General features: G+C 32.4%; 1 protein-coding gene across 12 annotated transcripts in view; it reads left to right on the top strand.

Moving 5' to 3' along the window:
- The window catches only part of LOC117103179 (PTB domain-containing engulfment adapter protein 1-like), a 39,627-nt gene extending 29,857 nt beyond the window's left edge, over positions 1–9,770 (top strand). For 10 of the 12 annotated variants that reach the window (XM_033243694.1, XM_033243695.1, XM_033243686.1 and 7 more), the window contains one exon: positions 188–3,001. In XM_033243694.1, coding sequence (XP_033099585.1) covers positions 188–262 — 75 coding nt within the window. In that variant the 3' untranslated portion in view covers positions 263–3,001. Of the gene's footprint in view, positions 1–187; positions 3,002–6,126 lie in introns of those variants that run through there. The other 2 variants (XM_033243684.1, XM_033243683.1) reach the window with 2 other exon arrangements.
- The last annotated feature ends 16,394 nt before the right edge of the window (positions 9,771–26,164 follow it).

The following is a 26,164-nucleotide window of genomic DNA, read 5'->3' as shown; positions in this document are numbered from 1 at the left end:
GTTTCAGCTAATTCATTGTTATTGTATTGTTTCATGGAGTCGCATATCCTTCTAGCTACCGTGGGTTTCTTGCTTTTGTGACTCCCGGACAATTCATGCCAAATGAATGAATAAATAATTATATGTTGTATTTGGGATGGATAAGAAGCCAAAGTGTAAAGTGAATTTTATTTGTTGTATTTTTCAGGAGGGATTTGCAACTGGCTTGACCTTGAGTAACGATGATTTCTCCCTAGCTGACCTTGACCCCTTAAACAAGTAGACTCCAGCCCCAGTGGTTTGCACATTACCCCCAGATGGACCTCAAAGGTGATTCAGTTATTCCTGTTGATGTTGTGTTCACGTTTTTTTCAAGTTGTTTTATTTCATCTCACTAACACTACTACCATGAAATTGACGTTATGCAATTCATTAGTTTAATCACTTTCAATCAACTGAAGAAACCGACCATGGTACAACAAGCAAGTGTTAAGACAACAAAGAGCATTGCCGAACTTACTATTGGAAAGCTCACAATAATCTATACAGCCAGAACTTCCTGGACCAGGTCAGGATTAAGGCCGTCAAGCAATGTTAATTGTTTGTGTTGTGTTGTATTACGGTCCATCAGGCTAATCATCCATCATTTGTTTGTTTATATTAGCATATAATGTAATTACAGTGCCTTAGAAAAACATTTTGATCTTTTTGATGTATTCGTCATCTTTTTCGATGTATTCCAGCCAACATCAACAGGCATTCGTCTTTTAAAAAGCATGATCATGTCTGTGTTCTTAAAATATATTTCATGACAGAAGTATATAGCATTCATATAGTACAATATATTTTCTCTTCATTTGGAGTGAAAAATTAATGTTTTCGTAAATACCACTTCAAACCTTAGAAACCATATTTTGATAATTTCAGATGTATCGATTATGTAGCATATAACATATTAATATTATTGTTGTTATTATTCCAGCTGACATCAACAGACCTTCGTTTTTATACAGCTTGATCATGCCAGTACTTCGCAAATTTTTTTTCACGACGAACGCTTTTTCTCTTCTTTCGAGAGGAAAAAAATGCAAAGTTTTTCATACATTTTAATTCAAACCAGTCAATGACTTTTGAACAGTTGTTGCTGATCAAGATACAAACAAGACTGTTTGTATATGTTACCATTTAAGATTCAAATTCAATCAATAGATCTAATTGTATTTTTTTTTTAATGACATTTGGGAAATGATGGCTGTGTAATGTCAATATTCTTGTGACTATAATGTAGCTGTCTGTGGATAAGGTATATTTGTTTATGTAGTTCTATTGCAAACTGGAAAATAAGTCAGGGTACACTTGTACGTATTTGGTATTTGATGGTGAAACTCATGTTAACTAGTAACAAGAATTTTAGTCAGCAATTGATATGAATTGGTTTGTATACTCTTCCTGCAAAACCTTTACATTTATTTCCCTTGTGAATATTTTCAGTAAACAAACATAAAAGAATAATGTATTTAAACTAATTAATTCTAATATTATATGCAAATGTTGGTCAATATACAGTTAAAATATTAATCATAGTAATATCAATATAAAAAATTGTAGCTTTCAATCATGCAATGTGCACTTAAAGCCCATATTCCTTTTGTTAACAAAGGCCTGAATGAATTTTTTGCTAAATTACCATTAAATTATGAAAGCCAAAGATAATATAAGGGAGTGCACGTACACTTTTATATATTGTTTTATAGTCTAAAATATTAGGATTATCTATCAATTTTCTGCAACTTTGTATTATGAGATTCTGATTGGTTAACTGTTTATAAGTGTTAAAACTATAGAGGAGGTACTTTAAAAGATGTATTCAGTGTTTTTTGTACAAAACTACAATAAGAAAAAGGATAAGTTTATGGTAAAATGCTATTATTAGGCACCACCTATATACTTTACTATAGTTATATTTAAACTAGCATATCTTTTGTTGCCATATCTTCTATGAAAATCAATACTCAAGGCTTTAATTTTGTTGTATACATTATAGTGTTTTTTTTATTAATGTTACAGTTGTAGTAGCCTTCCTTGGAAGACACATGGCTTTCATTGATGGGCTCAATTGACAATATCACTCCTGGTGTTTTACTTTAAGGGCCAAATATATTTCAGTTATCTCTTATTTTTTTATTTTATTTTATTTTATTTTATTTTTTTTTGCATTTCTGAAAACCCATTAGAATATTTACAGCTTACATAGTATTGCTTGATTTTATATCCAAGTAACAATACTTGATGGTACAATAAATATGCATAATATATTTAATATATTATATTATATATTATATTATTATTATTATTATTATTATATTATTTTTTTTTGATACACAAAATAATGAAGTTCTTTAGGGAGGATGACTTTGATTGATTGAACAATTGGTTTATTGATTCATTTATTATTTTTTTAAAATATTCAGTTACTTCTACTATTGTTACTACTACTATAAAAAAATTCTATTTACCATGATATTGTATTTCTAATAGTATTAAACTTGCCTAAATGGAAATGTCTTTGAGTAAGTTAATATTCCAAGTGGAAACAAAAAATTGTTTACTTTTTAAATACATTTCATGATATTTAATTGAGATTCAGCATATGTCACATGGTGTACTGAAAGTTTATCAACAATTATTCAATTAAACAATTTGAGTAACTGATGCATGGGTTCCTAGCCTTCCTATAACAAATAATTATCCAAATCTGGATTGATAAATATTATAATGGATTTGAATTAAGATAAACAATACTTCCGTACATCTCCATCTTTTACCATTTTTCTCATGTGGTAACAATTCAACCTAATCTTTAGAAAATTCAGTTTGTTTAATCTATGCTTAGAACTTCGGGTTTTTTTTTACTTATATTCTTACTTAAGTATAATCAATTTAGGGATACATTTATTAATTCATTTTTTTAATGGCTATTACATAGTGCCCTATTGTCTAATGAATTCAACATTATTACAGACATTATTATTATTAGTTCCTATGCATGTAATGCAATAGGAACTATTGTAATCACTCTTCACTGTTTTTCCTGTTTGTTATGTGTGTGTGTGTGCGCGTGTGTCAAAAGTTTTCCGACATTTTGTTTTACCTCGCAATGTAAAGTTCGATGTGAAGTTTCTGCAGTGTTCAGGCTCACGCTAACCGATTGGCAAGTCGTCATGGATGAAACCATTTTGGTTTTGCGGCAAAATAAAATCAACTGCTGTAGGCATAGGCATTTTGAAGAATGCCTAAAATAAAAAAAAGGTTTTAATACTTGCTAAAATACATCGTTTTTTCATTTAGATCTCAATTTTTCGCTACATCCATGGAACGTTTTTTTCTGTTGTATGAGTAGTCATATGAATGTACTGTATCCCCGACAGTTGGCTATGCAGCAGTGTGTCCTTTGAATGCAAACTGAAGACAAGTGAAGACTATCTAGCTTAGGCTTTCCACAAAAACATGAGGCCTAGGCTAGGCCTAGTTTAGTACAGTAGTTACTGCTATGCAAGGGTGGTAGATCATTTAATCAATGACATCGTGTTATCGTCTAATACATATATAATGTGTGTAAAATTAAACAATGCACCGCGTGGGTCGCTTTTTTGTTATGCAGTAGTATACGTAGCAGAGTGACAGCAGCGAGGCTAGGCCTAGCCTAGGGCCTAGATCCTGTACGTTCTTGATCATCATGATAAAAACTTCGAGTGACAGACGATTGAGCCCAACTGCTGTGGACGATCCAGCCCAAGCTATTTACAAATAAATTGTATTCTAGTAGGCCACTGCCAGCTCCCCCACTCCCAATATTGTTCCAAGCTACTGTAAAATGAAAATACTGTATACCTAGCTAGGCCTAGGCCCTAGGCCTACAAAAAAATTTTTGAATGGGGCTAGGCCCCTTCAAAATTTTTTCAAAGAAACTTGCTAAAAATATTACTGTAATTTGCCTATCAAATTACATTACCAATGTGGTCTAAAATCACTATTTTGGGCCATAAAGACCCCCCCCCCCCGAGGTTTTCAACCACCACAAAAATTTAACGAAACCATATTTTCTGATTATGTCATTTATGATGACTTAATCAGAAAACATGGTTGGTTAAGTCATGTATCATGCATAGGAACGTTGGTACCTGCAAGGCTCTGGTTTGTATTAATGTTGTGTCTCCTCCATGTTGAATCCTGCTGATTTTTTGAGAAAAACCTATCCCAATTATTATTTATTCCTAGTGATAATTATTCCTCAAGGATTTCAAATTTATCAAATCACTGAAGGGATCACTCTCATTAAATAATATGGTGTAAAACAATCAAAATAATACGAAGGTGGTCTTGACATGCATTGCTCAGTACATACTGATATGCGTGTAGTAAATGTGGTTAATTATTCTATGCATATTCCAATTGATTAGGCTACATTGGCCTTAGCACGCAACATGAAGGCTACCTTGCACCATTTTTACGACAGTCAATTTGCAAATACGCAAGTTTATTATACCAGCTCATTTTGATCCAGAATGAACTTTCGATACATACCTAGAGACCAGGTATTATGTACCTGCAGTCTAATTTTAAAACTTTGTTTTAGGTATTAACCTAGCTAGGCCACATGGTTTAATAAGTTTAACATGTAGGGTGGCTAGGGTCAAACTGTCAGTGCTGATAGGCCTTGTAATAAACCTTGATTGAATTACTAAAGCAATTTGTTTCTATGATAATTCTACTTTATGGCCAAATGTCATACAATAATACAAACATTATGTACCTAAAACTTATTTCATAACTTTCATTAATGAAACTTTCAACAGCAGCATTTATCGTGGGCCGACAACATTACACCCTTATTTAAGCAAAGGTCAGAAGATGACCCAGCTAACTATAGACCCGTAACCCACACTTTACAGCCTGTTGCAAATTACAGCAACATATGCCAGTAATTGACAGTCAATTTATTAAACATCTGGACCAGCATCGGACACTGGAAAGGATGTTTCTACGAGAGTCAGCTTATCAGAACCATGCACTTCTTCCATGAGAATCACTAAAAACATCTCAACACATTTTGTGTGGTAACACAGTAGACATTCTATCACAACCTGGATTTTTTCATTTTGAAGGGAAAATAATTTTTTTTTAAATTTCTTCGTATCTTTAATACCCATCACCTTCAACATGAGGTGGTACTGAAGTGGGTAGTTTCTCACATGTACTTTTCCCTATCAAAATGGTGGTTGGATGAGTAACGAGACTCTTCGTAGACCTTTCGTTTCGTAGATGATGGATCTAATGCAAAGTCAGCTGTGAAGCAGTTGCAGGGTTATTTTCCAGACTGACCTTGATATCTACCAAGTTGTCTTGATACTTGGTTTAATTTTAATAATAATATTGATAATGTTAATAGTAATTATAATAATGATTAATAGTAATAATTTCTGTTGAGATACCTAGGTCAAAAACCAGCCTTCATCAACAGTCTTACATGCACCTAACTAGACGACTTTGGAACTCTCTTCCCCCTCCTGTTTTTCCCATATCTCCTGACATTGACAGCTTCACAGCACCTGCTGTTAACTCTTCTCACGAACAGTTTTAATAATTTTTTATTAATTATTATTTTTTAATCATTTGTCTTTTTACCAGGTCTCAAATTTTGTTCTCTTTCTGTGACCAGGCCACATTTCATCATTTGATGGCAACATCTGGCCTGTTTTCAGATAGAAAAAAATATATTGATAATAATAACCTAATAGAAGGGTTAAACTGGTGCCACCTTCTTAAGTTGTTGATTTATATTGTGTGTATATGGACACCATGTGCTCAGACAATCTCATTCCTACTACTACTACCTACTTCCACTTACTGAAGGGTTCCTTCGTGTCTGATCTCTAAGCTAAGGTGTTTTTTACAGTGCTGAATTTGCACCGAAAAGACCAAGAAGAATATTTCACAACATAAAATTATATTAAAATAGCATAGATAAAATTAGATTAAATGATAGACAAAACTAAAGTGGAAAGCAAACTAAATATATTGTCTGTTTTTTCGTTTATTATTTAAATAAATGTTTGTATTGGCCTATATATTTTTTTTCATTTATAGATACGATGGTGTATTAAAATGCATAATTCAACATATGCATTTTTCCTCCAGAAAATGTAAATGCCAGGTATCTTGTAGGTCTCTGGTATTGCATTTGATGTCAGAAATAACTTGCAGCATACAAAAAGATATGTTTTGTAAATTACAATTCAGATTGGCCTGGGAAGCAAAAGTACCGTTCCGTAGATGCACCATCAGTCCCAGAGTTCCGTCAACTTTTACATGTTCTTAAAATCTATGATGTAAAGACTCTACGAGTCGCACCTAGGATATGGCAGTTCTTGAAATCTGTGCTATTTATTTACAGAATCGTGACATCGACATTAAGCGCAGAGCTTCATCCAGGGTATGAGGTAGACACAGTAGCAGTACATTTATGATTGCTCTACTGGGATGAAACTAATAGGGGTACAGACAGGAAACTCACTATGTGACTCACCCTGTTTTTTTTAAAATCCATCAATCGGGATAGCAAGATCCATCCATTTCATGTTAAACGAAAAACCTCTAGAGGTCAAGCCAAATGGAACAACTACAAATTTCACACTCAAAATATTTCAGACCTACGCCATTAATTTAGCTGTTGAAATTTGAGACCCACTCTCTTGTGGCCTAGCCAAGCTCCCAAGTTGAATGAGTACCACTCAATTTTGGCCTAGCTAAGCTCCCAAGTTGAATGTTCGGGAAGAAACCAATCAAGTGCCATTCATACAGTATAATTATAGAACTGTTATCTGCAGCACACATATAGAATTTACATTCAGAAGTTACACTTTGGCCTTATTATATTCAAGTGGAGCAATTTGCATGTCAGATATTTAGACCTTGTGTAGGCACATGTATCTTGTTTTTTCATGTAAATTATTTTAATTTACACCAAGGTACAGTAGATAACAACTTGGGATACATTTTTAGATTCTAGCCAAGCTCCCAAGTTGAATATTCGGGAAGAGACCAACCAAGTACCAGTCATACAGTATAATTATAGAACTGTTATCTGTGGCACACGTATAGGATTTACATTTAGAAGTTACGCTTTGGCCTTATTATATTCAAGTGGAGCAAATTACAAGTCAATTATTCAAACCTTGTGTAGGCACATGAATCTTTGTTTTTTTCATATAAATTATTTTATTTTACACCGAGGTAGTTAACAACTTTAGATACATTGTTAGTTATATTCTAGCCAAGCTACCAATTTGAATATTTGGGAAGAAACCTACCAAGTACCATCCATACACTATAATTATAGAACTGTTATCTATTGTGGAGCAATTTGTGTGTCAGTTAATCAAACCTTGTGTAGGCTGCGGCAAAACAAATACTTTTTTTCATGTGTACCATTTGAATCAAGGATAACACCTCTGTGTTACAAACCATTAGATTCTTCATTAGATTATTCAGGCATTCTAGATCAGATTTAAGACTAGTGAGAAAAGTACCTTTACTTCTCTTTAGATTCTGCATGCATTCTACTTCTACTAAGTTGTGAATCTTCGATATTGAATTCACAAGTAAATATTCATGCAAAACAATTTTTATTACATGAGTAGATTCTTAGCTATCATCATCTATACATGTTAAGAGCCCAGCATTATTCATTCATGTCTGTATAATTTTAGTGTGTATTTAACCTCATAAGTTTGTAATCAGCCTCACAAGACAGTAATCGGGCTCATGAGGCAATAATCAGCCTTATGAGGCTGTAATCAACCTCACGAGGCAAAATTTAACCTCACATTTGGTTGTAAAAAAAAATTATTAAATTTTCCTATCAACATACACATTTTTAAAATTTTTCCAACATGTGGCAAACACATTTTTTTTTTTTTTTTTTGGCCTAGTATAAAAGGAGCTGAAACCACTTGAAGAACATTTCTATTTTTGGATGATTAGTATAGAAATGCAGTGCATACTATTAACTCTTGTTTGACAAAAATGTAGTGTCTTGGAGTACCAGGTGAACTTTGCCCTTGGGGTATTTATAGCAGGTCAGGGTCACTAATATTAATCATTGGTTATACAGTATCTATATTTCAATTTTTAGTGTCTGTTTTCCATATATTTTTGCAAGAAAGGCTCATAATTTTGTGCATCTGTTTCAGATTGTGATGATGACACAAAACTTTTGCATAAGTTTGTTTTCAATCATTTAAAATGTTGAGCTCTTCCTGTAAATATACTTGATTAAATTTAAAAATATTCTTTGAAATTATTTTTCCATGTTTATTTTATTGTGTGTCCTAAGTGAGATGTTTGATGTGCAGTACATTGTAATAGTAATTTTGAATTTGTAGTATTTATATATTGATATAATGAAAGTTGAAAAAATATATAGAGTATGTTGATAAATACCATTCAACAGATGTAATTGAATTATAGATGACATTGAAATTTTATTTGATTACTCATGATCAGTAAGGGGGTGTTCATTGGGGTTTGAGCTCTCGACCTGACCTTCAGACACTTCAGTACTTGGGAGCTGCTCACTCCATAGTGTCATTGGGCAGGGCGCTCTGTTTCTCTCAACTCACTAGTGTTCAGATTGTTGACTCACTCAGACCTTGTTCAAAGCGCTCTATCAAATATTGCGCCTTTCCACCCAGGGCGCTCTGTTTATCTCAACTCACTAGTGTCTGATCGTTGACTCTTACTCAGACCACCTTGTTCAAAGCACTCTATCAAACATGGCGCCTTTCTTCCCAGGAGTACGGGTACCTGGTACTATGCGATTGTTCCATGTTGCATGTATTTTGGTTCACTGAATGTTCGTGCATGATTAAGATGGAATATTCCGCAGGGATCGGAAGAGGTTGTACATCGTATGACTGATACCGATGACCGGTGTATTAATGGAAAGCGCTCTGCAACTTTCTATTTTAAAAAAAAATACATCATTAATCAATCTCATTAAATATCTAAATTTAGGTCCAAAGTTTGATTAGAAAATTTTACACTAAACTGAGAAGAACTGAAAGATAAACTGTTTAAACATCTTAATTTGTATTCTCTGTTCATGTTCATTTGATTTATATGACACACTTATTCTGACTATGATTCACATACATCATACAGTGCCTTTCATATTTGTTATATAAATGTACTAATTATTACTTAAATTATGATACAGTATATAATGATATACAAATTACACCTTTTTTTAACATTACCATAAATTTATGTTGTTTTTAAAAGTTATTTTTTTATTCGTAAATACAATATTTATAAATACGTATTGTGAATGAGATAAATTATTACTTTCCGCCTCAGAAAATGCCAAGCAAATATTAACTTTAGTGTTTGTGGGACGTGCATTTATTGCTGCCCTTTTCTGATTGATCAGTTAAGTTTTATCATATGATTTTTTCAAACATATTCCATTGCTGTACCAAGACCAAACTACAAATATTGTTATTCAATAAATAAACTAATAATAATTTCAATTTAATGGCTTCGTTTTATATTCCCATTTATTTACATGCATTTATATTGATATTTAATTGTTAATTATGATCTTTTTTATATTAAGAAATGAATGCCAAGCTAGATCTCTTTAACAATGTTGGAAGTTAAGAATCTTTAAACTTAAAATTTAGAATATTGATGATAATTTTATTAATTTTTTTATTCATGATAATAAAAACTATAGAAACTCTGATATATTGTTTTGTTTTTATATAAAAAGCAGTTGTTCCAGGTAATAATATAATTTTGAATGAGTCAAAAAAAAAAAATCAGCCATTCATTTCCTTTATTCTCTGATTGGTTGTAAAGGAACATGTGACATCAAAGACACGCCCCCTCATGTTACACATGGCTAGTGTCAACCGATGATCATATTGATCTGTACATACATTTAATATGTACTTTCCAATGTATACAGATGATACTCATCTCAAACACACTTTTGAAAATGCATACAAACCTGTCATATTAAAGGCATTAATAAAGATAGTCAGCAGGTTTGATGCCAACAAAATATTGGAACTGACATTTTTTATTATTTATGCATGAGCTCAAATTCACAAATTTTGTTTTTGATTTTGCCAGACAGACAGAGAGAGAATTCACATTTTGACAAATTTATTTAGGCCAATTAAAAAAAAAACTGTTTCTTATTTCCTCATCTTTTTAGGCCACTTTTTTGACTATCCTGATGCAAAAACACAAACTAGAGCTGTCAAATTTGTACTGTAGGGTGCATAGGGTGCATACCTCTGCCCAGTGCCTGTATACTGAACAATACTCCACACATGGACCTATTAATAAGGTCCATGGTCTGTCCTATACCTAAGTACCAAACAAGACGCAGGCCATGTATGGTGGGCAATTCCATTATTTTCTTTTCTGTAACCTTTACCCTGTTCTTTCTCTTACATTATTATGTGCCATTCCACTAAATTTTATGATGATCCATTCCTATTCTTGCTAACAGACAGACAGACAGTGGTGAGTACATACCCTTCATTGGTGGAGATGAATATGGCAAAAAGCCAATTTTAACGTTTTAATTGGCATAGTTTACCTTCATGGAATTAACTTATAGTATTCGAGGGAAGAATAAATAGCGAAAGACCTATATACATGCAGCCCCCTACCCACAAGTGTTTGTTTGACAATATAAATACAAAGTAATTTTCAGGGCTTTTGATTCACATTAAAAACGGGAATGGCGTGGTTCAACAGCTGCAAGATTCAAAGATATCTAGGTCCTACGGGAGGGGGAAGGACAGCAGCAAGTGACAGGCGATCTGTTTTTCCTGTCTGTTTTAAATCTGGAAAATATTCAAAAATCAATTTTTCAATTGAAAAAAAGTACTGTATTATGTGACATCAGTAATGCAAAGTGTGTTCAGAAATGAGGACAGCTTTCAGTACAAGTTTCTTATTATTTTTCTTTCCATCTTTATTCAAATCAATCAAAATTGCAGCCTTATGGTTGAATTGCACGATATTTAACAAAAAGTAACATCAACAACATTAAAGTATAAGCTGAAATTTAAAAAGATTAAAAACATCACAAAAAGCTAAATTAAAAACAAACCAGTAATATCTCAAAAAATAATATTAGCACATCGCACAATTAACAAATTGACATTTTTAACATTAATTAAATATACAAAGTAAGCAATTAAATAGTAAATTATAGTTATTAAATTTGTTAGCTGAATGCAGACAGTCTGTCTTTCAAATTGAAAGATAAGAATTTGAGTTTGTTTGCAAGGCTGAAAAAAAAGGAAGGAAAGTGATTGTATCTAGCACTTATTATCTCTTGACCTCGGTGCATGCTGGGAAGACTGTGTCATGAGGCTTTATAGACGCTATTAAGAGGTGCTAGCATTTGGCGGACAGGAAATGTGTCGTCTCTGTGTTACGCAGGAGAGAGATACTGTAGATTTCGATGAGTTGATCTTTGAAGAAGATACACTGACTAAGCAGTATGTAATCATCTTGTGTTCTTTTGCAGATTTGGCAAACAAATTCTTAATTCAAATTCCGTCATTTAAAAAAAATTGCAGATTTGCCCCTCCCTACTTGAGGGTAGTACGGTAATTAAAAATATAAAATGCGTACAGTATGTTTTGTGCGTAAATACCTGTTATTCATAGTGACACACATCACAACAATGTGCAGTAATAAGTTTATTGTTAGTTGGTAATCAACATGAAGTGTAGCCAAAAAATAAATCGAGAACAAACCAAGAATTTAAATTAAGTTTTCAATTGCTAATTTAAAAGAATTAACTTCCAATAAATAAGTCACAAATAAAAAAAAAAGAAATTTCCAATTATTTGTAGATGTTTTGCTACAAAAATCTTTAAAACTTGGGGAGAGATAAATGGGTACACTGTAAATGCTCAAGGAAAAGAAGTGTTGGTTGATTTGTTTGAGTGGATGGATTTATTCGGTGTAAACACCAAAGATAACACACAAAAGTCCAAAGAAGATTTATTTCCAGTGTTGTCCTTCTGGTGGGGATTAGGCAGCTCACTGAGAGACAATCCCTTACTCTTTTCCAAAGAGTGTACTGCTTTCTCGAACGTGCAAACGGGACAAATTGCACACAGGGTCAATGGCATAAACGTCTCATTTGAAAGACTGCGCTATTGATACTTGAATATCAGCCCTCCAGCTAAAACACAAGGAGAGCAGTGATGGGAATTGAACTGGGGACAAAGAGATCCCCGTAGCTCGGCGCACACACAGTGGCTGCCACCAGTTTAGCCGACTAAGCTAATCTGCTGCTGTCGCAAGTTGCTGTTCTCATTCTTACTTTCAGTGAGAGCTCTTGTTGATGTGTACAAATTAAGAAATTCTATTTCAAATCGATTAGACTTAGTTACCGTAGGTCTTTAAAGGAAAAAACATATAAATGGCATTAACTTAAGTATTAAATATATTAGTAGGTTAATTGAAAGACGTATGTCAAATGAATGTTGTACTGTATGACATGCACATACACTTCCCACAAACACCGTCCCAGACACCCCCTGCTACAATCCCCCAGTCCCCTCCCAGACATAATTTCTAGACATGCTCCCAAAGATACCAATCAACTGAACTACTCCTTAATGTTTGACAGACTTTTGCATGTACATAAGTTGATAATGTTCCTTGAAATTATGTCTGTCAGCAGAAATGTCAATCTTGGAGTGTAGATAATCCAGTTTGATAACCGCCGCATGTTTCATTCAAAAGGAATGAGAACATGCAAGATGTACTGAACAAAAAAAAAAAAAACAGAAAAAGCTATATGAATAGAATAAGTAAGGACCCAGATTACTCATTAGGGAACTTCCGGTCAATGGTAGGATGTAGAATGAACATGACAGTCACGCATGTGTGAATCCGCTTCAGCGTCACATCGCGCCAATCAAAAGCTCCCTATTAAACCAGCCGTTCTCAAACTATGAACTACAACCCAAAATCAGGGTGCCAAATAAAGTGGAGGGTTGCGAATTGAATTATATAATTATCATTTAAAACTTTTATTTTGCTTAAAAGTTAATGACCCATTTTGAGTAACTGTGTTTGAATATCCTGGGAATGGGTCGCTCTAAATTGCCTAGGCGTTTGTTTGGGTCGTCCTCCAAAATGTTTAAGAGCCACTGTAAAAAACACAAATTTCACTCTTTTGGCAGATTCCAAAATCTTCAGAAAGAAAATCATTTTAACAGTAAACTCTCAACCCACCCTATTACAATTGAAAGTTAAATAAGGTAAATATTTGTATCTGTATGTATCCGCTACATTGTCAGGTGGCCCAACCCAAATTTACAAGTTGAATGTGGACAAATAAAGAATTGTTGTAATTGTGTGTTATTTTTTATTTGCATTATTATTATTTTGTAAAATTTGTTTGGAGATTAATGAATATTATATTTTTTCTTATTAAAGACTTTTTTGCTGTTAAAATTTATATAATACTGTAAGGTGATTTTCTGAGATTCTTTAATGGTGAAACTGTTGGAAGATCTAGAAAACTAAATTTTATTTAGAGCATTTGAATACTCATTAAAAAAGGTCAAATATGTTGTAAACTTGACACAACAAACTATCAAACTAAAAAAGCTTTCAGTAACTTGAACTTTTTACTATGAATATTCTTAAGTTGATTGCTAGCCAATTTTTGGTTCTATGCAATGAACATTAGGAATAGTCTGTGAGTTGACAATTTCTTCAATTCCATCAGGATTATTCAGATATTCAACCCAAGAACTGGGATATTTCGCCAAATATTCCCAGCAGATTGTTGCAATTGATTGAATTTAATTGGATAAAAATTGACATGTACAATACTGCACCTCAATTGAATAACTATGAAATTTGGCTAAGAATCGCAATAGCGCCACCTTTCGGAAAAATTGGGAAGTAAAGCGCCCCAATCAACAATCTCCAGCCCTTGCCAAAAAGTACACTGCTCAACTAACTGCTTAAACTTCTCTCAACAGATGATATGCTGGCTGTATTTCAAAGGAGAGCATCTTGATAGATTTGAACCTGAAATGCAAAATCTCCATGGTTTAGTGCACACATTAGTTACCACCAGTCAGTGATAGTCATGCAGATGGCAAATGGGTGCTTGCTGCCCTCTTTCTGTTCCAGCAACAGCCAAAAAAATATATTAAACGTGAAATGGTTTAGATAAGAGATTAAGGGGTTAACACACTGAAGATTTTAGGGGGGAAGGTCCTGGACCCCATTGTAGGGAAAATGATATCCCTACCAAACCCAGTCCGTAGACTTTAATTAATGCTTGCCCACAACCCCCAGCAGAAATATGGATCTGCTATGCTAAGAAAGTAATTTGGAATAATGTTAATGCAAGATTAGAATTTTGTTTTACCTGACAACAGGTATACCCATTCAAATCTGCAAAGTCATCCCCACCTTTCCCATCAGAAGTCAAAAGTCGAGTTGTCCACTTCTGAAGAGCGCCATCTGTCTACATTTGCATGAAGTTTTGTCTCGCTTATAATTGGAAGTCTGATCATAATTGTTTTGCCAACATTCTTCTTGCCAAGTTTCTGACGTAAAACAAGACATATTAATTGATTTAAGCAGAGGTGTAAATTATATCGTCATTATCATCGTGTGCAGTATGAGTTGTCTGAATATTAATTGGAAATCTAATTGTATTTTTTTTTTTTTTGCCATCTGTTACTAATAATGAAAAGAGCTTTACGCCGAGTTTGTGAACATGAGACAAGTCCCAAGTACTTGATTGAAGCAAATGTTTAAATTATATATAATTAAGTATGATTGAGTGAATTAATAGTATTTTTTTGCAGATGTTATTATTACTGTACAATAATAAAAATAAATTAATAATAAATATAATAATAAGTTAAGTAAATATTATGACGTATTGAGATAATAGCATTAATATTTACGGTAATAGTATTCAGTGGCCTGATAGAATCAGGCCGACGTTTTTCACTTTGACGTTTCTGACTGGCGCATTTTGACTCGGACTGATATTATTTGAATAACGCCAGGTATACTTTGTCATCCAAAATATCATCTTTGCTCCTTGTGAGCGTGATATTTGATGCCATCTGCTAACCACTGGTCACAGTCCGATCAATCCATCGAATATCTATATGGCGCAAATATCTACTGTATTATACATAGGGAGATACTTGTGGGGACACTGCTTAAAAAATACTATTCAAGTAATCACAACAAAGGACAAACAATGAAAGAGAAAGAATAACTACTGTAATGGAAGTAAGAACTGAAATTGAAAGTTTTAAGTTCAGATTTTTTTTCAGCCCAATCTATTTTTGAGTTCGTGGAATTTAATTCCCAGAAGGACCAGCTACAAAAAGTGAATGAGCTGTAAAAGAAACGATCTGTTTTGTTCTCTATGGGATCACATTGGCTGATGTCAATGCCTGCCTATAGACATTTTGATTTGCACCAGGACAATTGTACTTGGACCGAGTCTTTGTAAAGAGGCTTGCTATCTCAAAACCAGTGCACTGTTGCTATATTTTAAACTGAGTTTAGCATAAGAATTGGTGTATACTTCAGTACAGAGAAGCCATAATACTTTTACTCATAACTTTGGAAATATTAAGTTTATTTCAGTAAATGACCTATTATTTTAAAGCTTTAATTATGGAAAATATGAATATTAAAAAGTAAATTTTCTTGTTTTGGTCACTGACGTTGGTTTATGTGCTCACTCACACACAAATAGAGGAGGGATCGAAACAAATAAAAAAAAAACAATAAAAAATATAATTATAATCATATTGATTATAGGAATAATTATAATTATGAATAGGATGATAAATTAATGAGTGTTAAAAAACATTAACATTTACATACAAATAGTAAATAAATAATTATAGAAATATATGTAATGAATAATCTAAAAATGTATTTTGTATCAGGGAATATTTAAAAAAGACATTTATTAAATTATCCTAAAAACCTTAAGATTGGAGCAGTGGTTTGGCTTGTAAGATCATCACCTACAAACACAAGGTCCTAGGTTTACATCTCATATTGTGACTTCATTTTAGAACATTGTACCGATACGTACATCTGTAGAATTTGATGCTTCCACCACATATTTGTAGCAGTGAATACCATGCATTTGGCCTATGACTATTAAACACATTGACCGCTATGTGGAAATTGTCATTTCCACCTTTTTTTTTCATGGTGTGAGTTATCTTATATGACTTGCTGTGAAGTAAAATAATGTAATGTGCAAAAAAGAAAAAAATGTAGACAGTGTCAACCATGTTTTTCAGTTACCTTGATTGGGTTTCAGCATTTTAATATTTTGCAATGTAAATGAAATTATTTGTAGTGACACCCCAGTTAATGTTAGTAATAAAATCATATTTGTAGATGACACTGAATGTGTTAATTTGGTGTCACCACTCGTTAGCAACTTCAGTGGATGCTCCCCCCCTAAATAGAATGTTTGAATGAAACTGTGATTCAGTTTGGAGCCAAATCTACACCCCCAAGAGTTACAGCCTGGTAACACACTACTAGACCACCAAACATGCAGCTATACCTAAAGTTGGAATTGATCCAAAATATGAAAAAATTATGCCTACTTTAAAACTAAAATTAATAATTTGAATAATAGTAAACAGATGAAAAGAAATCATTGCATATTATTGGTAAAACATGTTTTTATATTACTAAATTGAATTTAACTTTAAACGTAAATACATATCCCCTGTGAAGGCCCTTTTCAGTATTACAGAAATGATGACATGCACTTTTAGGCTATAAGCAAAGTTTTTTAGCTAAAGTCATGAACCATTTCTTAGATTCTTTATCATGCAGTTGTCTGGGGTTTTACCAGCTGCCAAGTATGTACTTACAATTGAATCCCATGGGGAGCAACAGATTCAGTATTATTTCATATTTGATTTCTGTTGGCAGTTTTAGAACCATTAGAGATTTGTTCTTTCCACCTACGGTAGCTCTGTTTTATTTCACATTCGTGCGTATCTGAGTTTATATTTCCCCTTCATATCATGTTACATTTACTCCTAGATAATTGGATACAAAATTTACATATACGCAATTGAAAAGTAGTAAGGGGTGACTAAGGTTATTCTTTCAGACCCCCCAATCTCTTGTTCCAGACTTGGGTCAGCAGGGTGCCAACTTTAGAAAGATTTATGATCTTTTGCAGAATGTTTTACAATCAATTTAAAGAACCAATGTGCAATAAATAGTACTTCAACATAATAATAAGTCTATATTTTACAATCCTTTTTGTCATATCCTCTCATTTATTTATTTCAGTTAAATTTCTTAGCAACCCCCGTCAGAAATCCAACTATCTTTAGCACCATTTAGATAAATATTGCCGAAATATTTCAGTAAGCATGCTAGCATGATTGTTAGCATACAAAACCATCAACATAAAACTGAATGCAAAAAACAAGGTCTAAAAGAATATTTAAAAAATGCAATATTGCAGTAATCTGAATTCAAGTGCCACCATGCGCAATTATTTCAACTTTATCCTCATTTTGTTATTCATCAATGTACACGTATGCTTGGTTGCCATCGAGTCGCAACTTTCAGACACAGCAAAGCAGAAACCCGACTACATACAATTTTCTCTATCTATTTTCACATAACCAAATTTTATCCTGGTTTTTTAATTAATTTCCGGACAATAAGAATATAGGATGATTATTTCAAATGTAGAAGGAAATCAGTTTCAGAAGTAATACCCTTGTGAATTGTGGGTAAGAAGTACTGTAAATACACCAGTGCCAGCACTGCAATGTCCTGGGTATATTATGGTTAGTTAAAACTGTAATACCCCAGTGTATTGTGGGTTAACAATGCTGTCAAGACTGTCTAATATTTATTGCTAAATTTAGAGATTATCAATAAATACAACATTATGTCATCATCATCATCATCATCATTATCATCATCTTCATTATCATCATCATCATCATCATCATCATCATCATCTTCATCATCATCATCATCATCATCATTATCATCATCTTCATCATCATCATCTTCAACATCGTCATCTTCATCATCATCATCATCTTCATCATCATTATCATCATCATCATCATCATCATCCATCATCATCAAGCTTTGGAGTAGACATTAAGCCACTGTTTCATGTAACAGTCCAACAAGTGTATTCCCTTAAACAGAGTTTTATTTGAATTCCCCTTTTTGACATGTTTACTACTGTAGTAGCATCTTATATCTTTGTTTTCATAATAAAGAAACACTTCTGAGTTAAACTTTGCCTATAGGAAATCCCCTTCCCATGAACCTGGTTACAGACCTGAGTGTACAGGATTATCTCCGTACTGACCTGTTTACTTCCTGTTGTCTCCACAAGTATGTACTGTACATATCTGTGATGTGTTGTATTCAGTCGGGCAGACTCAGTGTATGCTGTATGGTGTATGTATGTTGTAAGATCATCAGCTGACAAATCCATCTCCACTCTCTGATTGTCCGTGGTAGTTTAAGCAGATCCTCATTAAAAAACGTTCCAATGTGCGTCCTTCACTTGAATTGTAAATAGCAAGTAAATTTTAGTATTAATTACTATTACCTCCGCTAAAGGAGGTTTTGCATTTGCCACTGACTGTCTATTAGCAAGATAACGTAAAAACTGAGTATTGGATCATCGTAAAATTGAGTGAAATGGTACATAATGTAATCAAAGGAAGAGATAGTTAAAATTTTGGAAAAACAAAGGTCAAAGGACAAAGTCATGGTAATATAAATTTGATGTTTTACCCCGAGCATAAAAGAAAATAAAGAATGGCCTGTCTGCAATTGTTTAATATTCAGTTACAGAGCGGGAAATAATGGAATTGGCAATCATACACGGCTTGTTATTGTTCGGTATTGAGGCACAGAGCAGAGGTATTCACTCTATGGAGTGACTGCTGTTTGAGAATAAAATAGAATTTAAGCAAAAGTAGAAGTAAACTGTAACGCCTTACCAGGTGTTATAAATGTCAAGATATTTCTAAAAACTATGAGGGTACAAACACCCTCATTATGCTTGGCTCAACCTGTTGCCAGTTAATTTACCAAGTGCTTGTACGTCAACGTCTGTTGTTACTAGCAACATCCACCTGGCAGTTATAAATTTCATACATTGAATGTTATCTTGTGTTTTGTTTTTATATTAATGTAATAATAAAATAATAATTAAAATAAAAGTTAATGAAAATTGTATTTCTTCATATTTGCCCAACTCCATATTTCTATTTGTAATGATTTGTATTTAAGGTTTTTTTTCATTGATTGATTAAATGATTAAATAATTTTTATCTTGCATTTTGTTTTTATCTTAGTATAATAATAAAATAATAATTAAAATAAAAATTAGTGAAAATCCATATCTTATTGTAATTGATTTGTATTTAAGATTTTTTTCATTAAATTGATTAATTTATTCTTAAAGATAAACAGATTTTTTATTATAAGCAGCAATAAAATATGACTCACTTGATACTCTTTGTTATGAAAAAAAGCATTTTCAATAATTAATAAATAATGGTTAGATTATATTCATTTATTTCTAAATTAATTGAAGATAAAATAATTAAATAGATCTGTATAATCACTTCAATAATATGTTTACCCTTTAATTATCATTGTTGTCATTTATTCACTTTTATAACAAGTTATTTATTTATATATTTCATTTATTATGGTCAAAAATAAAAATAACTAATATATTTGCAGCAAGACTAAAAAAAACCATTTTATTCATACAAAAAAAAAAGATACAGACATCACTCCAAAACAGATAATTTAATATCCATGTTAATGGTAATTTGCTAACAGCACAACCCACGCATATATCTTGATGTACCACATACCGATGAAATGATCTGAAAATGTGAGAAACCATCAAAAAACACCGGAGTTCATCCAGTGTAGGCCTAAAAGGTGGCTATTTCATGGTGTAATAATTTTATTAGGAAGTCGATCGCCGGCAAACATAGTCACAATGTCGAAAACAGGAAAGACAGGTTTTGAATTATTGCGAATATTTAAATTTTAATTTAATGTTTAAAGCGGTTCTGACAATCTACTAATGCATTCGTGCGTAGTGTGTATTTTAACATTTATTGGATACAAATCTAAATAAGTCCATGCACTTTATGCCAGCTAGTCATCCAATGTTTAATTTAGAATGATTATTTATTGAAATGCAAGCTCAAAAATATGTTGTGAGATACTAGTTGCTTTAATGATTTCCTACTACCAAAGAAAATTCGAAAAAACTTTAAAATTAAAGAAAAATTTTCAGATACATATGAAAGCCTGGCTCTAGAGGGAAAAAGTTGATATGTTGATAATAATAATGTCGCTTCACATTACTACCCCGGTCATTGGATCAAACACACATGGAACACATAGTCAACACCAAATTAAATTATTAAATTAAATTATATTATTATTCCATAATATTGCAGCTAGTAATCAGCGCAGTTGTGTTGGGACCTACCAGGTACCCACTTATACTCCTGGGTGGAGAGAGGCAACCGTAGATAAAGTGCCTTGCATAAGGACAAAAGCGATTTGCACAGTGAGAGTTTTGAACCCCGACCTCGAGGTTGGGAGTCCAAGCCACAACCGATGTGCCAACCGCTTCTATGTTGTACACTTGGAAACGGTTTGAAATTTTGAATATTTAAAACTGCCACCATTTTTCCACCTTTACACACCCTGGCTTTAAAAGGATCAAATGAATTATTAGTTTCCGACCAGACACAGATTATAAAAAGTAGTTTTGGCTGAATTACAGACATTTTACTATAAAAATTCTTAAATTTGATTACCAGCCAATTTTCCAGGTCTATGCAAAAGGGTAAAGGAAAGGTACAAATGCAACTGCATGAATTTTTTTTTATTATTCAAATATTCAATTGTAAGTTGACAACTTAAATATATAATGTATAAGCAATACAAATATTAAGTGTCTTTAAATACAGATGGTGTCTTAAAATGCTCAAAGCAACAACTCAAGAAAGTACAAGTTCATAATTTCGTAATTCTTAGCTTATGTGCTAGGAAATGTTCACCCGAGTGTGTTTCTAGATTAAATTAAGCAACAGGTGACTCAAGCATAAACATTACTCCTTCATCCAAGAAAATAAATATATTAATGTCGCTTTTACATTTAAGACATGACAAGCCTCCTGTAATCAATATTATTTTAAATCCGTAGACACAGTCGATTGATCTCTGTAGTGAGCCTGTATTTTGGAAAATGTTCTTTAACCTAATCTGTCTGACATTCTGTATAATCCTAAAATCACTTCTTTTTTACGCCGACGCAGCAAATTGCTGTGTCCAGATGCGTGCATGACGAGGAAATAACAACATAAAATGTCCACTAATGCAAGACTTGTTTTGATAGGATTTTGATAGGACTTTAGAGGAGAGTAGAAAAAAATCCAATATAATTTTGTTTTATTCAGCAAAATGATTCTGCCGAAAACATCTAGTGGAGAGAAAAAAATAAATATAAATTTTTATTTATAAACAAGTGCGAGTGTGTAAATAAGTAGTAGAGGACACATGGTCCTCTATGTTATATTTTTTTCTTTGTTTTTTATTAATATTGCAGTCTTTTTTTGCAATGTGATATAGCAACTGTTGTAGCAATTTTTTGAAAGGACACAGATAAAGGAATTTTGAATATTGAATCATAAACAGTTCATCAGATTAGTTATGCTTTGTATTTATTGAATTAACATTTGTTATTACTGATATGAGATTTCATGGCAGCAGCAGTTGTTATTAATAATTAATAATTTTGTTTTCAACAACAGGTCAAAAATATAATGATAAGTTTAGGAACTTAAGGTATAAAAAGGTCACCGCAAAGCTGTACTGTTTGTTATTTATTATGAATTTGATGCACATTACAAAAAGTGGAAAAAACTGAAATCAGTTCAAAATATAACAAGTCTCCCATTTTTAGGCCAAGTACTTTATAGGCCTATATAGGCGTATTCAGGGAGGGGCAGCCGGTCCAGGTTCCCCTAAATTTATGAAAAATTACCCAAAAATCGAGAGAAAAAAAGTAATTCTCAAATATAATCATATAGATTCAAATTAAAAACAATAAAAATGTTGCACTTCAGACCCTACCATAGTGGGGCTAAGGTGGTCTAGAACTCCATCTGCAAAAGTTTCCCCTGGGTCCCTCTATTTTAAATTCCTAGATCCACAACTGGTATAGGGTAGCTGAACCTTTAAAAGCGAGAAAGGTTACATTAGGTTGTAGAGTACCTTAGAAAGTTTTCCAGAGTCTAGCTGCCTCAACAGAATTAGAAAGAAGTTAGTTCTAGTTAAAAATGCTAAACTGCTAAAGGAATAGGGAATTGCAAGACATACATTTGGCATCAAGATCAGTCTAACAAGCATGTGTTCTATTTACACCAAACCGGAAGACAAGTAGCTATACACTCAGCTGAGTCAAATGGCAGATATCCAAAAGAGATTTCAAAATATTTTTCATGTATTCAAAGATAAGAAAGCAAATCAGCTGAGAAAATCAATATTATTTTTATTGATTCTATGTAATTGTTTTCACACGTCAAAAACATAACTTATATTATGTCTAATTTGAAACTACTTGTACATTTACAGTTAATAAAAAAAAAAACTTTTGTTGGCTTTAAATTACAGTATTTGGCAATATTATGATGTTGGGAGATTAAATCAGTTTCTGTCAATGGCAGTAATTAGTATACTGTGAATTCAAAACACTCTGACATCCTTAACATCCTAATTTTCTCGTCTCCTTTTTTAGAGGTGTCGGTTTCACTTACACTACCTCTTAAAATGCTATAAGATATAACTACCAAATGTGGTTTTCCTCGCAAAGCCGATGCTTGTATGGTTTTGAGTTTCCTACCTATCAGGTCCAATGCGGCCTGAGGCAGCAAGGCAAGCCTGCTCATGACCGACGCTGCATGTCTTAAACTGCGGTTGTGGACCTCTCCTACCATTCTACCCCTCCTGTTTTACTTCTACACTTTTGGAGTCCTTTGGAGGTCGATCTTTACCACCACAAACAGAACCAAAGTAAACCATTAAATCAAATTTCCAAATAAAAGTCTAATTAAATAAAAGAAATTAAATTTTGAAATTTTCAATCAAAAAAAAAAAAAAAAAATTCATTGAAAGAAAAGAAGTCTGAAAAGAAAAAGACTAAGTAAGGTGGAAAAGAGGGTGGTTATGCTCTATTTCTCCATTTAAATATTCAAAAATCTGTATCTCATTAACTGTTCCCAAGTTTTTCGTCGAACACCCTTTTTCAGTCTTAGCAAAATCAGTTGTTATATGTTCTTTTATTTGCTCAGCAGTTAAGAGCTGCTCATTTTCGTTTATGGTATATTTTCAATGCATATCTGTAGATATACCTGTACTATAAATCTGTTAGCTGTTGTGTATAATAAACCATGATTTATTGATCTATTTAGTGTTGCTTTGGCTACGGCGTGAGTAAAAGGCACGTCCACATTGGTTGTTTCTAAGAATTTTTTTTTTTTCCGTTCACCTCAAATTTTTTGCACATTAATTCAAAATAACCCCTTCGTAACTTTACGTAGGAGGCCTAATGCTTTTAGTTCGCTCCAACCTAATAATCACCAGGTTACTGTTCTGTAGTAATTTAAGTTGTTTAAAGATTTTTAAAGCATATATGAATCTGACGCATCCTACAAGACAAACTCTTTTACTTTACTTCCTCCACCCACAGGACTGAATTAATAGTCGGCTGTAATTTAAATTTAAAGTCTTAATGCACAAATAGTTTGACCTCAAAATGAGATCAAATTGAGATTGCTTTTTGTGTTGCAGCTAAAAACTTTCTTTTTGGCTTCAAACTTATTACAAATTTATAACTCATTTTGCTTAATTAACAATTTTATTTCATACTTTATATATAGTTTCATTTCTAACTTCTTTTACTCTTCAATTTAATTTTAATGCTTTCCTATTTTTACAATATCCAGAAGCTCCAAAGCTTCATCACAGCTATGGAAACAAGATTGACAAATCTTGTTTTTACTGCATTTAAAAAAACCCATAAAAAGACAAAGAAATGTCACGAAAAAGAACCATAACTTTCACAGACGAAGACCTGAGTATTACTTTTAGAGAGTTGATTTATTGCGGAAGATCAAAAGAGGTATAATAGTTAGATTTCATGGTTGCAGAAGTCAGGAAGTACCTTAGAATGCATTCATTTCTCCTAAACAGTGTAATAAAAAAGACCTTATTCAAGTAATGCTTGTGAATTTTATACGTTTAAGATTGTGTATCATTAAAATTTATCTAGAATCTGACTGAGGGAATATAATAGTGAGTTGATTTATTGCAGATTGCTGGAGGTGTAATAGTTAAATTTTATGGTTTTTTAATGCCCTTTTCCCCAAAGATATATGATTAAAAAACCCTATTTTAGTCAGTACAGTATTATGGTTAGGTTTAAGATTGAGTATCATTAAAATGAATCTAGAATCCGATGCACTTTGGGAGGATAGGACATGGCAGAACAGAAATGTACCTGACACAGACAGACTGGTCGTGGGAGGATGATTCATGTTATATACATACTAGTGAGTCTTATCACTGTCTCCCAGGGTCGGTCTTAATCAGTCAGGATTTTTTAACAAGATGTCAGTCAATCACTTCTGTTGCGAAAGAGACTGATTGATCTGTTTTTTAAGGTCCCTGGTAATAAGTTCACTAACCCTAAGTTAGCCAAATTTTAAAAATATACGTTGCTGATAGCAAATATCTTGAATTATTATCTGGTGAATAGTTGAACTGTATGTTATATTTTGTAATTGATAATTTAATGTGGTGTATTTTTTTTTTTTTATAATGAATTGCTAATATATTTTTGTAAAGTTACAATTGAAACATGAATGAATTGTAAATAATAAATTGAATATATGCCTATAACATAGGATTTTTATAGGCTTTTTTTGTTGTATTTTACTTTATCCCTAAGTAAAATAAAATAAATAAATAAAAATTAAACTAAGCTTTTAAATGCTCATTTAAAATGATAAAATAAAAATTCTAAACAGATACTTTTTTTTGTGTATAGATGGGTAAAACAACTTATATAAAATCACTTTTATTCAGAACCAACAGGAACACGTTACAAAAAGGATAAAAGGAAAACAAAAAGAAAACTCCTAAGGGTCACGTCCTTAAAATAAACGACAAGGGAGGGAACAAAGCCCGGCCCAACAAATTACAAAAGAAGAAAAACAAAAGAGGAATGGGAAAGAGAAAATAAGACAAGCACAAAGAGAAGACAAATAGGTAAAAGTATAACGAAATAAAGGAATAGAAAGATATATATATAAAAATATATATAGGGGAAGGTACAATTACCGGGATAAGAAAAAATTCATGAAAATAAAAAAAAAAGAGGGAAATTGTAAAAATTGGAGAGAATGTAAAAATCGAGATACAGTATTACACTGATAAGAACTTTCAATACTAAACAGAGAGGGCTCGGCCCACATGGGTTCATCTTTGGCATGAAAAATTGAGAAGGATGAAATAATAGTAAGTTTCGAGAAGTTGTCTCGAAAGACCTTAAACGGAATGGGTTTATTGCACAGTTTGTGTATTTAATTAACTGTATCTTTGTTTTAACCGTTTATATATTGTTTATTACCATTATTTATGATCTTATAATTAGATTTTTTTTCTGATTTACAGACCTTAAATTATACTTAAAAATTTATCCAATTTCCAAGAAATTTAGGAACAGTATTATTAATTATTTTTAATTTGTTAGTAAGGGATAAATAAATATTTCCCTTTAAATTTCAACTTAAATACAAGGTAATTATTTAACTGAATGTTAATCAAGTTTATTAACTTGATTTAGAAACTGTGTATTTAACTTCTTTGAAAATAGAAACAACAGTTGTTGACATGTGCTTCAATGGTTAATGGTAATGTATTTTTATAGCGCCTTCCACACTAAAAAAGGAAGGTGCAC

This window comes from Anneissia japonica, unplaced genomic scaffold (assembly GCF_011630105.1).
Source record: "Anneissia japonica isolate Jap-2015-1 unplaced genomic scaffold, ASM1163010v1 scaffold2652_len1590060_cov184, whole genome shotgun sequence".
Lineage (NCBI taxonomy): Eukaryota > Metazoa > Echinodermata > Crinoidea > Comatulida > Comatulidae > Anneissia > Anneissia japonica.
Note: the sequence above shows the minus strand (reverse complement) of the source record. Positions and strands in the feature narration are given on the sequence as shown.